The 14,611-nt window shown below is 34.0% G+C and overlaps 2 protein-coding genes and 1 non-coding gene across 4 annotated transcripts; 2 read left to right on the top strand and 1 right to left on the bottom strand.

The window, feature by feature from the left end:
• The first annotated feature begins 1,233 nt into the window (after positions 1-1,233).
• Positions 1,234-1,307, top strand: TRNAN-GUU. Its single transcript has one exon. It is a non-coding gene; the product is annotated as a tRNA-Asn (tRNA).
• A 1,811-nt stretch (positions 1,308-3,118) lies between these two features.
• On the top strand, positions 3,119-5,589 carry LOC107023710 (40S ribosomal protein S7-1-like). Of its 2 annotated transcripts, none has more exons than XM_015224487.2 (6): positions 3,119-3,268; positions 3,732-3,823; positions 3,921-3,994; positions 4,095-4,218; positions 4,946-5,128; positions 5,277-5,589. In XM_015224487.2, exons 2-6 carry the CDS (start codon positions 3,749-3,751, stop codon positions 5,394-5,396), a joined length of 576 nt encoding a protein of 191 aa, XP_015079973.1. In that variant the 5' UTR covers positions 3,119-3,268; positions 3,732-3,748; the 3' UTR covers positions 5,397-5,589. The 2 variants fall into 2 exon arrangements, with proteins under 2 accessions (XP_015079973.1, XP_015079975.1); XM_015224489.2 differs by having other exon boundaries at positions 3,133-3,268; positions 3,739-3,823.
• Positions 5,590-6,640: 1,051 nt separating this feature from the next.
• LOC107021622 (protein NPG1) lies at positions 6,641-12,874 on the bottom strand. Its single transcript, XM_015222316.2, has 6 exons — positions 12,688-12,874; positions 12,171-12,368; positions 11,150-11,405; positions 9,841-11,051; positions 8,500-8,647; positions 6,641-7,198 (listed from the first exon to the last, which is right to left on the bottom strand). Exons 2-6 carry the CDS (start codon positions 12,342-12,344, stop codon positions 6,879-6,881), a joined length of 2,109 nt encoding a protein of 702 aa, XP_015077802.1. The 5' UTR covers positions 12,345-12,368; positions 12,688-12,874; the 3' UTR covers positions 6,641-6,878.
• Positions 12,875-14,611: the final 1,737 nt, after the last annotated feature.

Raw genomic sequence — 14,611 nt, 5'->3', positions numbered from 1 at the left:
ACGAAGTTCAGAGAGTCGATTTCAGTACCCAAATTTCAGAATTCTAAGTGTTTTGGAACGAGACCCCCTCGACGGCCCGTCGTGCCCATGACGGTCCGTCGTGGGTTCCGTTGACTCAGACAGTTTTTCCAGAAATAAAATCTGCTGCTTAAAACGACTAAACAGGTCGTTACATGTATGTAGACACTACTTTTTGACGAATCAAAACGAATGAAACAAAGTACCAAAATAACAAACCAATCTAGGAAACACGAATAATAACTAACAAAAAAATTACTCTTTTCATATTTCTTTAACATAGTTGGTACTTGTCATTTGTCAAGTTGAAGCAGCCCATCAATTTGTTAAGTTAATAGCATAATCATCAGCTTTAATTATATGTATCAATATTACAATTCTCATTATTTATATATATTTGGATAGTGAGATATTCGTGTAAAGCGTAGACTAGATAAATAGTACACTTCAAACCAATTTAATCATAAACATTTTTGTGACTATATTGGTTTGAGCAATAAGAAATCTTAATATCAATTCAAATTGAAGTATCATATCATTCTCGTAATGGGAATGAATACTAACACAAAATCAAACAAGTTGCTCCTAATCAAACGGAGCATATGCAAATTCAGTGATACAAACATTTGTAATCAATGGAAACCTTAAAGCTAATGCATGTACGTGGTTTTACAAAAAAAACATTTCAAAATTTTATATAAAGATCTATTAAATTGAGGAGTGTTACACTTTCTTTGGATAGTTGTCCCATAATGTATTATATTGTGTTTGTGTTGTATTGTATCGTACTGTATTACTTTAATATATGAATAAAGTGTTTGGATAGATTCTGTCGTTCTCCGTCTTTACACAATGTCATATATTCATGATTTGAATGATGAACTACAAGAAAATTATAGCGTATGTAGAGATACTATGAAATGATAGGGTAAATTATAAAATAAAATTATTAAATAATAAGTAGTGACAAAATTAAAAGAAAATATTAAGGTAACGACGCGATCACACCAAATTGGTCGTTACGGGTCTTTTCGTCATTACGATTAAACAATTAATACAAGATAATTTACGTAACAATCAAAATAAACATTATATATAAACTAATAATACAAATACAATACAACACAACATGTAACAACCATCCAAACAAGGTGTTAGAGTAATAGGTATCTTTGAAGGAACAAATAAGACTGCTCTCATTCTCATACTACCAAAGCTGGAATAGCTCAGTTGGTTAGAGCGTGTGGCTGTTAACCACAAGGTCGGAGGTTCAAGCCCTCCTTCTAGCGTTTAAATTTTCTTTTTTTCCTCCTAGTCACATATGTATTATCATTTCCTCTACTATTTGTTTTGTTCTCTATTTGATTTAAGGTTAATGTTTCCAAAATTCTATTTTTAGTTGCTTGATATATAAGAGTTGCTTGATATATAAGATTCCTTGAACTCAATATATATGAATAATGGCACATAATATTATGATTTAATGCAAATATTGAGTAAAAAAAGTATTCTTAACATATTCTGGTGATATATTCTGATCAACAATAATGTCAAATCATCAAAATTTACAAGTTACAATAGGGGAAATTGCATAGTTACACTTAAGATTACACTATGTAAGACATGACTGAAAATTAGGGGTGTGCATCGGTCGGTTCGGTTCGGTTTTACATATAATCGGTTCGGTTTATCGATTTTCGGTTTTAAAATATGCTAACCCAATAACAAACCAATAAGAAATTTTTTATCGGTTTATCTGTTTATCGGTTTTTGATGTTATCGGTTCGGTTTCGGTTAACCCAATAAGAAAATGTCGATCAAATAATATATAATAGTACGTATGTTATAATTACATGTTACCAACTTACCGCCAAAACATAATAGAAAACTTTGAATGTTGATCAAATTACTAACATTCACAAACTTGCAAAAGCTATCTCCTACAATTACGAACTAGAATTAAAACTAAAATAAAATATTTCAATGAGACAATCTTGAACAGTTGCTTGATCCACCAGATAATCAACAAAGTTCTCACCAATTTCCTAACCAAAAAATCACATAGCCTGAAAAGCTAATATTGAATCTATTTATGTATTAAATTATGTATATTTAATTTTGAGGAAGGGTAAAGTAGTAAATAACTATCGTCTTATTGGGTTATCGTTTACCCAATAACCCAATAGGAAAAACCGAAACCGATCCAATAACCCAATAATTATTTTTTCTAAATCCATTAAAAACCCAATAACCCAATAACCCAATAACACTTTATCGGTTCGGTTTATTGGTCGGTTCGGTTTTTGCACACCCCTACTGAAAATTACAAAGTATTCAAGAATAGTGTTTAGTCACGTTTGAATTAACTTCTTCAAACATGCATTGAACTTGGAAATCACAAGTTAAACTTTCAAACATATATCTGAATATGACGTTTGGCTTGTCAAAGCCAATTCAAACCCAATCTAATTTTGCATTTGAATGAAATTCAACTCCTTATATAACATATATATTTGAATTGATATAATTTTAATTGTAGATGAAACAAGAATAAAGATATGAAATTGCTTTATGGTTGACAAACTTTGATTACTCACGTCAATCTAATTTTGCGTTTGAATGAAATTCAACTCCTGATATACCATATATATTTGAATTGATATAATTTTAGTTATAGATGAAATGAGAATAAAAATACGAAATTGCTTTATGGTCGACAAACTTTGATTACTTGTGCCAATGTGTTATGCGTGCTTATCATAATCATCATTGTCTTGTATGAAATAGACACAATATTTATCCCGACTAATTTGAATATCTTGAATTGTTCTATTATAAAGTATTCCTTCCAAACCATCATTACTAAAGTTGGTTCCAATATTTGTTTCCCCAAAAATAATTGCACCTGTCATAAAACTAACCATATCTTCACACACATTGCAATGTTATTTGTTACCACTTACCACCAGACTTGACAATTATCAAATTTGACTAAAAGTTAAATATTTTGAAACAATTGCACTATAACTTAAATAACATATGTGGCTATCTAGTGCTAATAGTAGCCATTTCACAAATTACTAAACCCAATGGGCCGTTGTTCAATCAACTAAATCCAGCCCATTATAAAATGTACAGCAGCCTCATCTTTAATACTCCTCAAAACCCTAAAGCTTCTCTTCTTACTCCCGCAAACAAAGCTTTTGGCTCCCACACAAACATCAGCTCTGTAGTTGCCTCTCACTAGCAGGTACTTTCTTCTCTTCAGGTTTTACGGCAAAATTATATCTTTTTATCAGTATTTCTCTTAGCTTTTAGAAGAAAATGATTAGTTTTATTTCTTTAGCTTTGTGTCGTTGATTTTTGTTAAGCATGAAATAGATGAATTAAGGGAGAATTTTTGTCGATTTCGAAGAAAGATGATATTTTTCCTTAACCCCTTTTGAGATTATCGATTGGGTTGAATTTTTTTTTTTAATGTAAAGACCATTGTGCTGATGTTAAATGTGGTTGTAATGAGTAGAATGAGGATTTATATAGCTGAGCCAATGTTGATGATTTAATGATTGATATGCCGTTTTGTTAGTAGAACTAAGAAAAAATATTTGCTTGTGTGTAAAAAAAATTGTAATTTTGCTTATTTGGACTGGCTCTTACTGATGCTATATAGTATTTATTTGGGCTTTTCGTTGGTTTCTGTTTTGATTGGTTAGTAAACAGATCTGTGAAGATGTACACGTCGAAGCAAAAGATTCACAAAGATAAAGATGCTGAACCTTCTGAGTTTGAAGTGACTGTTGCACAGGTTATGTTTTGTCTTACTAGATGGCATTTGTTATTTAAAACCTGAATAGTTCATTGGGTAGATGTTTAAAGGAAGGCATTAAATTGTTTCTGAACAGGCTTTCTTTGATTTGGAAAACACTAACCAAGAGCTGAAAAGTGAATTGAAGGACCTATACATCAATTCAGCAACGTATGTGTGCTATTCTGTATTTAATGGCTTCGATTCTATATTGTAGGTAGTATGTATTTTGCACATTGTAGTAACTGTCTCTGTGACATGGCTATTGCAGTCAAATTGATGTGTCAGGAAACAGGAAGGCCGTTGTTATCCATGTTCCCTACAGACTGAGGAAAGCTTTCCGCAAGGTTCATGTTCGCCTTGTTAGGGAGTTGGAGAAGAAATTCAGTGGCAAGGTAACTATTAATTTATTTCTGTAATTTTTGTCTTTACCACTGCCTTGTAGAATTTCTGAAGAATTGGGTGTAGATCATTTAATCTGAAATGAATACTACATTAGTTCATCCTGGTTATTGAAGCTTGTGGTGTTCTGTAACAGAATTATTCTTCATAGTTCCCATTATTATTTTAAGAATTGATTCCTTCACAATGCTGCACTTTTGGTTTCTACAATGTTTTCCTGAGTTGTAATTTGGCAAAATTGAGTTTACCTTTTGGTATTGGCATTTTGGAATTCACATACTTTGATTTAGGCCTATAGTGGTATTGACATATTTTTCTTGTTCTTGCTTCCCCTCGTTTTTTGAATTATATCTGTGGTGCTATTCTGAGAATAGCATCAGAATTTTCTAAATGGAGCCCAACCTTCCTAATCGTATTCAGTTGGTCATGTAATAATTGCAAAAATATTACATGTCTTGTTAATATATATTGTATATTATTTGCACTATTGTAGTCCCGAATTACCTGTTCAAAGTTTTAATATTTAGCACTTAATAGAGTAAGTATTTGATTAGCTGGCCTCCCCTTTTTTAGGGACACAATGAGGACAAATGTTATTCCCATTCTGAAGCTTTAAATGTGACATGTATTTGCATTAATTTTTTGGGGTAACTTTTCTTGTTTTGTGTTACAATGTAGTTGGGGTTTCTTTGCCTTTGATGAAGTTTTCATTTTTTGTAGGATGTGATCTTTATTGCCACCAGGAGGATAGTGAGACCTCCCAAGAGAGGTTCAGCTGCTCAACGACCCCGCACCAGAACTCTTACATCTGTTCATGATGCCATATTGGAGGACTTGGTAGTCCCTGCGGAGATTGTTGGGAAGCGTACTAGGTATCGTGTTGATGGCTCCAAAATAATGAAGGTAACGTTGTGAAGCACCATAGTTGTCTGTATCTTCCTGCTGAAATGTTCACTCCTGTTATTAAGTGAAGCACCATAATTCTGTTATCTTTGCAGCAAGCAAGCTCTATTTTTTCCTAACTCGTTTCTTATCACTTATTTGGGTATAGGTGTACTTGGACCCCAAGGAACGAAACAACACCGAGTATAAGTTGGAGACCTTTTCAGCAGTTTACAGAAAGCTCTCAGGCAAAGATGTTGTGTTTGAGTACCCCATCACTGAGGCTTAAGTTAATGTAATGCATGTCCTCGTCTATTTGATGTGAAACTACACATTAGCGGTTCCTCCTTTGAAATTTTGGCAGTTCCATTTTGTTTTAGAATGCAGAGAACTATGTGAAATTCCTATCAATTTTAAGTTCAAACCATGTTGCTATGTCATAGATTTTGGGTTTGTTTATTGAAAACTTGGGTTTCATTCTCTCTCTTGCCCTCGCTCTCTCCCCCTTCCTCTATATAGGTAACTGCCAATGTCTATTTTGTGTTGGCTTTTGATATGGCTGGTACAAGACGGATTTATGAACACATTCTGGTTATTTGTTACAAAAGAGATCTTCAAACTTGTGTTCCTTGTACAAGTTATTTGTCTGATTACTAATCAGCAAAGGCCAAACAAATGATATTTTTAGTTGTGTGCGCCTGGTTTATAGTCAGTCCACTATAATGCCTATTGTAAGCAACCAATTTACCTCAACAAGGTAGGGTTTAGGTTGCATTATTCCTAGACCCGTCTTGTGAGATTGTATTGGTAATGCTGCTTTTCTTGTTCAGGAACAAATAGCTATTACTTTCCATGAGTGTATCAAACTATTTTAGATGGTTGTCACTTGTCAACTCTATCTAAGGATATCTCCTGAGTCCTGCCTCTCTCAGTTCCCTTATCTTCCTCTTTAGAAACACTGCCATCATAATACATATTCTCTTCTCAAATTACATATCTCCCGAGTCCTGCCTCCCAGTTTACTCTATCGAGATACCCTATTATGGAACGATTCCAGTTTCTTTTTCTGCTAAATCAAATGACCTTAGTTATTTCGTGACGATTTTTTGACTAGAATAACAATCGATCAAACGAGAATTTAGTATCTTGTGTGCAGAGTGCGGAGAGAAAGACAGTACTTAAGGGTGCAACTAATATGCAATTGGTGTAGGAAATGGATTTGATTAAAATAATACATCATCCAGTAAGTTTTGCAGTTTCGAGCACAACGCTTTTAGTACTTCTTAATTAAGCAATTCGTAGTAACATAAATTGTCTGCTTAGTTGACTGGGAAACCCGCTATATGGGCAAATTGTTGATAAATTGTGCCAGATGATTTCAGCAGAAGGCTGGAATGTTCAATCATAGAGAACTGAATTGTTAACCTTAACGACGACAAGTTATTAGTAGCTCTCTTACACCGTCAAAGGTTGAATTCCTGTAGGGGGTGGGGGCATGGCTGTGTAAATACAGCTTTCACTAGAGCAAGAATGTGCCTAAAATCTTTGTTGATGCATATGAATCATCACATCCCAATTGGACAAATTGTTCTATTTCCTATGAAAGTGAAAATGAAAGTATATAGTACACTTAATCTACAATTCTTAAAACACTGAAGAAGAAAATATTCCCAAAAACCTACAAAGAAGTCATCTAAGCATAATTTTGGACATTGTGCCCAAAGCCTGTATAATAAAGAATAAAAGAATAAGATTTGACTTGTGGAAAACTTCAAAGGATGGAACTAAACTTTTCGATGGGATCAGACTCTTCAAGCATGGAAGCTGCCTGGAAACAATCAGCAGCATCAGCTACCCGTCCATCGTCTCTATGAACCAATCCCAAGTGGTACCAAGCTACACGATTGGTAGGTTCAATCCTCAAAGCATCTGAGAGTAATGCTTTTGCCAATGGCAACATCCCCGGGTCCATTTTAGTCAATAAAGAACCAAGCAAGATCTTACACTGCACATGATTAGGCTCTACTAATAGCGCATTAATATAAGCAGACAACGCTTTGTCGTTTTCTCCCTGTCTTTCAAACATCATTCCTGAAACAGATTGACATAGAAAAATCAGCAGAAGTAATACCCTACTTATCTTATTCTCTCCCATTAAGAGGGAAGCTCTTAGGTATCAATGACAAGAACTCAAGACAAATATTGTACATGCAAGCAGCACTATCACACCTCTTAAGTTGGTAATTTTTTATCAGTACTAGACTACTGGTCCAATAGTTACAGCCTATCCACGATAACCACAATACAGAGGGATTCGTTTGGAGAAATTAGCTCTCTTTTAAATGTCAGCTCTTTGCTGACAATGACGTCTGAAAACCAGAAAAATTGTCTTCATTTTCCTAGAAATGAGAAACACAACTACAAGTAACCTACAAAGTCTATTAAAACAAAAGTCTATTAATTATTTTTTGTGCCTATAGTTACTTTTTCTTGAATTACATTTCCATTTTTCAATTTATTCTTCGTTGGCGGTTTTCTTCGCTATAGCCCACACTTATATTAAGCTTTGCACTTTCTTTGCGTTTTTTACTTTTGACTACTTCGGCAAATAGTGTAAGTGTACAAACACGACTAAGCCTTAATCCTATTTACTAACTAAATGGTATCAACCTATATGAATCTTTACTTCCCAAAAGAAGGCAGAAGAACTAAATGTTGAGTACCTATAATCTTTCCTGTGTTTCAAACCCTTGAGATTTTCTCTCTTTGGAACTCTTGTATTAGGATCAAGTGTGCATCAAAGCTAGTAATTCAGAAAATTCTCAGATAAAAGCTATAAAAACATTGATGGGACGCAGAAGCTAAAGGAGGCGGAAGACAAACATGCTCGAACTTCACAAGGTACAAAGTTGAGAAGCACCATGCACTATCTGAACCCTCACGATATTACTACTACTATAACTAAAATACAATTATATAGATATTTACACTACTTTTCATGACTAAATAAGGAGTCAAATGTTATGTAGATCTCAGTATCTCACAAGAAACATTGTCTTAAAACATAAGGAAGTCTGAAATTCCCAGTCTAAAAGGTTATCTCCCAGGTCATATAAGGTGCAAAGAAAGAAAAAGCTAGATTTTAATTCGAATGTATATGAGCAATTCTATACTTTATCTGAACCCACCAAGGATGAGCAGATTTGCATTTATGAGGTAACTTTCCAAGTCCTGTTTAACAACCACTGTTTTCAGTCTTTAGTTGCACTCACCTACTTTTACTTATTCTAAATTTGATATCGAGTAAAGAAAACGAGGGAAGAAAGTCAATAATTTTTTTAAGAAAAAACAATAGTTGGATCAGTCATTGTGAGTTAAGTTAATAATCTTGCCTTCTGTATACAAAGTGTCTGCTGAGTACTCGATAAGACCTCTAGCTTTCTCCAAACATGTCTCTGCATCTTTAAAATGTGAAAGGCTAGAGTACAAGTCTGCCAGTCCATGCCAAACTTCATATTCATTTACCTTATCTTCCTCCACCTGTAATAGACAAATATAAAAAGTAAATAATTCAATGAAGTCAGAACTAGAAGCATCGTATGAATGGCAAAGCATATTCTGTTGTTTCACGATTGAAGTTAAAAAGGTTTCAGTGGTAAGGTACCAAAGTGAGTTACAGAATTACGACAGGCAAACATAAACGGGTTTTGTACTGGAAGATGTATTTTTCTCTTCATTTGTAAGACCAATAAAATAAATATTAGAAAGGAATCTGCACACATTCAATCTCTTTTTTTGAGAACATAAGGAAATCATGATGGAGCTGAATTTAAGTGTACCGAAATACAGAATAGTATCTATAAAGCAAGGAATTGGACAAACGAGCCCATTCTAGTTCCATTCACCCTTCATTTTTCCCTTTCCACCACTCATGAAAAAAAAACCACTCAAAAAGTCTCAAACCACAGTACCAACATGCACCTTAATAGCCCAAATACAACCACCCTTTTACTGCAGATATGAACATCAAAGTGTGTGATGATGTTGGATCGCAAAAAAAAATTAGTCTTTCCACCAAGAAAAGCTAAAGGATGTTCATGAGAAAATCATGTCATGGTGGAAAAGATCATAGTGGATATGATGACAACCACTAGACAAGTTTAGCATTGGAAGATGGTCTCAGTACTGGCTTTTCATGGATTTTAGCCCTCTGTTTATGGTTCTGATGATGTTTGCTAGGGTTGCTGAAACTGGAAAATGACTTACGAGCCAGTGTTGTTGGTAACTGTGGTCATTAATGACTTCTCAAGGTTGTCATACTGATGAAACACTTCTAGTGCCGAGTGACAGTAATCCCAATGGAGAAACCAGTAGTGGGTGGCAGCTAGTTGTCACATATGGCATAGAAGAGCGAGACAATCTTTGGTTTGAAATTTTTTTATTGATTTGGTGGGAACTCTTTTTTGCATGACAGAATTGTGCTGCTTCTGGGTTTGGCTAACAAGAGAGTCAGGACCAAGTAAATGCTTTAATGAGTTCTTTAATTTTGGGGAGACTGGAGGGATGGAGGTGGAGTCAATAATTGGTTTTGAAGTTGAAGCTATTGAATTCAGAATTAGAATCTCATTGAGAAGTGGTTACTTCTATTCCAGTTCTGAGTTCCAAATGCAGACTATTAGGGGCATAAGTTGTGACACATGTTTTTGCTAAAGTTACTAGATATACAATCTAACCTGAGGCGCATTTCTGAATGGTCCAAAAGATTTTCTTTGAGCTTGAACTAATGAAAGGAGATGACGATAAGGTTCAACGGCGTCGATGTACCGTGACTGGGATGTTTTTAGCTTAGCTTTCATTCTTAGCAAAGGTCCTTGATCCCACTTTGTAGTCTCATCAAAAGCCGCATCAGTAACTACTTCAGCCTCCGAATAGCGATGTTGAGCAGAAAGAACCAAAGCAAGCAGTCTCCAACCTCTTAGAGTAGATCCTCCCGTTGCATCAACATACTTTCTCGCATATTGCAAAGCTGCATCCAGGTTACGGTGCTCTGCATATTGAACACCTAACTCAAACATCAAATCTGAATTTTCATGCTCTAAAGCCATTGCACCATCTAAAGATTTTAAAGCCTCTGATTGAAGTTGTGATCTCTCAAAGTCAGAGGTTGCAACTTTCGCCTGCTTGCCCAAACAAAGACCTAACACGCGGAGACCAACACCTTTCAAGTGTTCATTTGAACCCTCTGCATTAGTTATCGCCCTCTGTGCATACTTAACTCCCTCAGCTGCAAGAAGGACATCCTCAGAACAAATTTTAGAAGCCAACACCAATGAGAGAACGTCATTTGGCTCTTCATGTTTATGCAGAGACTTCCGCAGCAGACTTAAGGCATTTTTGTTCTGTCCAGCCGCAAAATAACAAAGTGCTAAAGATCGCCAACGGTCAATCCGGTTAAGTACCCCTGGCATTACTTCTTCAAGTTGCTTAGCCAAAACAGAGGTTTGGCCGCATACAGACAGAGCAAATGTAAGGTGCTCTAGAACTGAAGGGTCCCATTTGATCTTACCAAGGTAAACTTTTCTCATCAGAATCATTAACAGCAGTATTGCTTCTTCTAAATTGTTCCTAGGTACATAAGAACCGTCAATTTGCACAGCTAAGCTTGGTGGGCTAACCTCAACCCCACTATAAAGCAGAAACACAGCAAAAGCTTTTTGAATCCTGGCACAGCAGTCATTATCGAGATTCCATTGGCTTAAGAGGGCACGACGATAGGCAGACATTGCTTCAGAATAGGAACCAGCTTGCTTCCATAGCTCTGGAAGGAGCTCAACAGCATGGCTCACAGTTTCTTGCAGCTTATTCTCCACCAGTACATCAGGTATGCCACTCTCGAATATCTTCTCTACAGCATCAAGCACACTTAGACATTCACGAGCAGCATCTACAAATTCCCAATTAAAGAAACATCTGTAAATGATCAAATCAAAGAAATACCAAATTTTTCATTAATTTATATAGACTATTGAAAGTGCCTTCTACCAGTCAGTCTCCCAAGCTTTTGCAGGGACTTTGCTTTCAAATATATGGCCTCAAGGACCAGACCAGCAGCATGCTGTGAGACACCTGGCACAGACTCAACGCTTTTAGTGCGGCCCTTTTTAGAAGGTTGTTTCTCAGTGACAGAAGGCTGCATCCTCTGTATGGCTGCTTGAAGATCAATACCATCAAACACCCTAAGAGCACCTTCCACATTTCCTCTTTGATATTCCAATCTTCCAAGAAGAGCTCGCGCTTCCTGCGATCAAAACACATACCTTCAGATCATTAAGTTTATGTTGATGACAATCAAGAGTGGAAGGGATAAATTGATAAAGGAAGAAATAACAGACATTTATAAACTATTACAACTTAAAGAGCTTTCAGGGAAATAAGATGAAATACAATAATTGACTAGCGTTCAAATTTACCAGCAAATTGAACCTGAATCCAAAATATAAATACAATCTGACCAATACTAATTCTATCAAAACAAAAGAAAGTGTGCTCCACATAAGTCCTTGGTTTCTTTTTCTAGACAATAAAGCAATACCAGTTCAGCTTATTCAATTGAAGTTTGTAAATCCTATAATGCAGCATAGTTGTTGAACATAAACTTTCACAAGAAATATAAAAGTGTCACCAATAGACAACAGATCAGAAAGCTCACAACTCAAAGAAACTTTTAGTGACACATTATGCCTATAATCGATGGAAATCATACAACATATGAGAGCAGAAAGGACCAGATATATGGGAATTTTCAAGAATCTGTCATTTGAAGTCCAAAGAATTTAAGTGATAGAATCTCAAACTCATCATCAATGGATTCCTTCAAACATTTAAGCCACCAAAAAAAGAATTCTGCCGGCGTTCATGAATTTAATCAAAGAGAGCATTCTATCCTAACTTTTACTTCTTTACTTATCACTATGAGTTTGTATAAGCTCTAAGCTTCATAGCTGCATAAATGAAAATTCAATAGGAATGCAAATCAAAAATATAAACTTTGACAATCACTCACCTCAAAATTGAGGGACAAACCTTCACGCAATGCAGATTCTGCCTCTTGAATGTTTCCCTCATCAAGTTTTGCTTCAACAACATTTGTTTGCATGCAAATCCCATTTGCACAAACTTGCCTAACTGATGGATCAACATCAGCCTGCCCTAATTCTGGTGATTCATTTCCAGACATCTCTGGCCCCACTTTCTATGCTCACTACAACAAAAAAAAACACATCATTAACCATTAAATTTGATCCCTTAGCTTCAATAGCATCAAGAAAATGGTTAATCCCTTTGCCCCATTTTCGTTCTTGATGTTAATATGCACAACGAAACTTCAAATTTACCAACCCATTAGGCGAAAAAGATTCAACATTATTAAAAAAAAAACCGTTTTTGAATCACAATCCTAAGAATTAATATAATCAAACAGTAAGGGGCGCATAAAAAATGAATCTTGAAAATCAAAACAACTGAAAATTCATTATAATGTATAAGAATCAAGAATTCGAGAAAATGGGAATGGGTATTACCTCAAAATGTTGTTGATTTTACTGGCAAATAAATGGTTAATTGTTTAAAACAACGAAATGGGTGAAAAAATTTCTGGATCAAGAAAAAGAGAGAGAGAAAGAGAGAGAGGGGAGAAGAATTTTGGTGACAGCGTTTTGACTTATTACTCGGAATATCCTATGAAAAGAAAAAACAACAACAGAACAAGACAAGTACTCACGGTTCCGGTTTTATATTGCTCCATTTTAGAGTTACCGCCGGCGAGATTTATTTTAAAACTACTACTACTTTTTATCCTCTAATTTTGTTTTTATTTTTTTATAATCCTAATCTTCCAGTAATTTACCTGTCAAAATAATGTATCAAAGTTAAATATATGATAGATATTATTACTCCTATTGAAATTTAAATTTGATAGGTGTGTAGCCTTATTTTATCGATTATTAGACCATGTATATATTAATTGAAGAAATGCACAAGTACCTTCAATCTATATATGAAATCTCAGAAACACATTTATATTATACTAAAGTCATATTACACATGAATTTATTTTATAAATAATTTTCTATTTCTTTTTGGTCTACGTGGCACTATCTTATGATCCAATGCCTGTTGACATTTTTTCTCAAGCTAGTATTGCATAGGCCAAAAGGGGATAGAAAATTATTTATCAAATAAGTTCAGGGTTAATAGAACATTAATACTGTATAAGTGTGTCTCTCATATTTCAAACATAGATTGGATGTATTATGTATTTTTTCTAATTTATATATGATTAAATAATAAATTAAGGTAAGATTAGAGTAGATGTATAAAAATACATACAGTTCTTAAAGAATCAAATCTTGGATGTCACTGTACATTTTGTATTTATTCATAGGATTTTAAATTTCTATGAGTACATAGACATAAAAACAATTACTCCCATGTTTTATATACATGTGTTGTAATTTTTTATCAAGAGAATTATATGTACACTTTCTCATCTTTCTACATTCGTCCTTGCATATATTTGAGTCATTAATCTTTTTCAAAATAACAAGTCATGATATTTTTTTTATTTTTCAATATTTAATTTAAGATTTACTGATTATAAAATCTATTAGAGAAATACTCTTTATGGAAATTGCTTTTCATTTTTTTTATAATTAGAAACTAAAATCTATTGTTAAGGTGAAACTTGAAAGATTTCATTTATTTCACTTTAACACATTATTTTTAGGAAATCTTTAGTAATTGTCCTTTTTGAAAATAGTTATGAAGTAAATAATTTATTTAAAAGAAAAAGAAAAAATCTCTTATCGTTTGGCATTTACGGACCTTTTTTGATATCTACTCAAAAAAAATTTCTTTAAGTAAACTGAATTCAAATGGTAAGTTATTACCAATGGACAATAATATGTTATCAAATAAAATTGACCATTATATAAGTATACATAGATGAGTGATAGATCCAAATATAAAACACATTATTTTCCCTAAATTAAAATTATATTTGTAAACCTTTTAAAAATAAAGATAAAATCTAAAGTAATAACCCCAAAAAAAGGGGAAATGTTTGTAAATCAACCTTACTTCTATATTTGTTTGTACTACATAGAATTGGGAAGTATATTTTTGTGTGAGTTCGAAAATATTAATGCATTGCCCTTACTACTTAACTCCTAAAATGCTCTGTAGTTTATTCCTTATAATAAAGATTGTTAGAAAAAAACAATTGGGTTGTTCACTGGGCACATGCGTTTGCTTCTAAATTTGTCCGAGCTGTTGATCAAGAAATTAAATATTCTTCGGTGCAAGAGCGGAGTTAGGTGGGGATTTGTGAGTTCGAATGTTATAATAACGTTTTTATAGATTCGATATTTTGTATTAAATACACACACACACACATATATATATATATATATATATATATATATATATATATATATATAGTTATTA

Source organism: Solanum pennellii, chromosome 6, assembly GCF_001406875.1.
Source record: "Solanum pennellii chromosome 6, SPENNV200".
NCBI lineage: Eukaryota > Viridiplantae > Streptophyta > Magnoliopsida > Solanales > Solanaceae > Solanum > Solanum pennellii.
The sequence above is the reverse complement of the archived record's forward strand: the minus strand, read 5'-3'. Positions and strand labels throughout refer to the sequence as shown.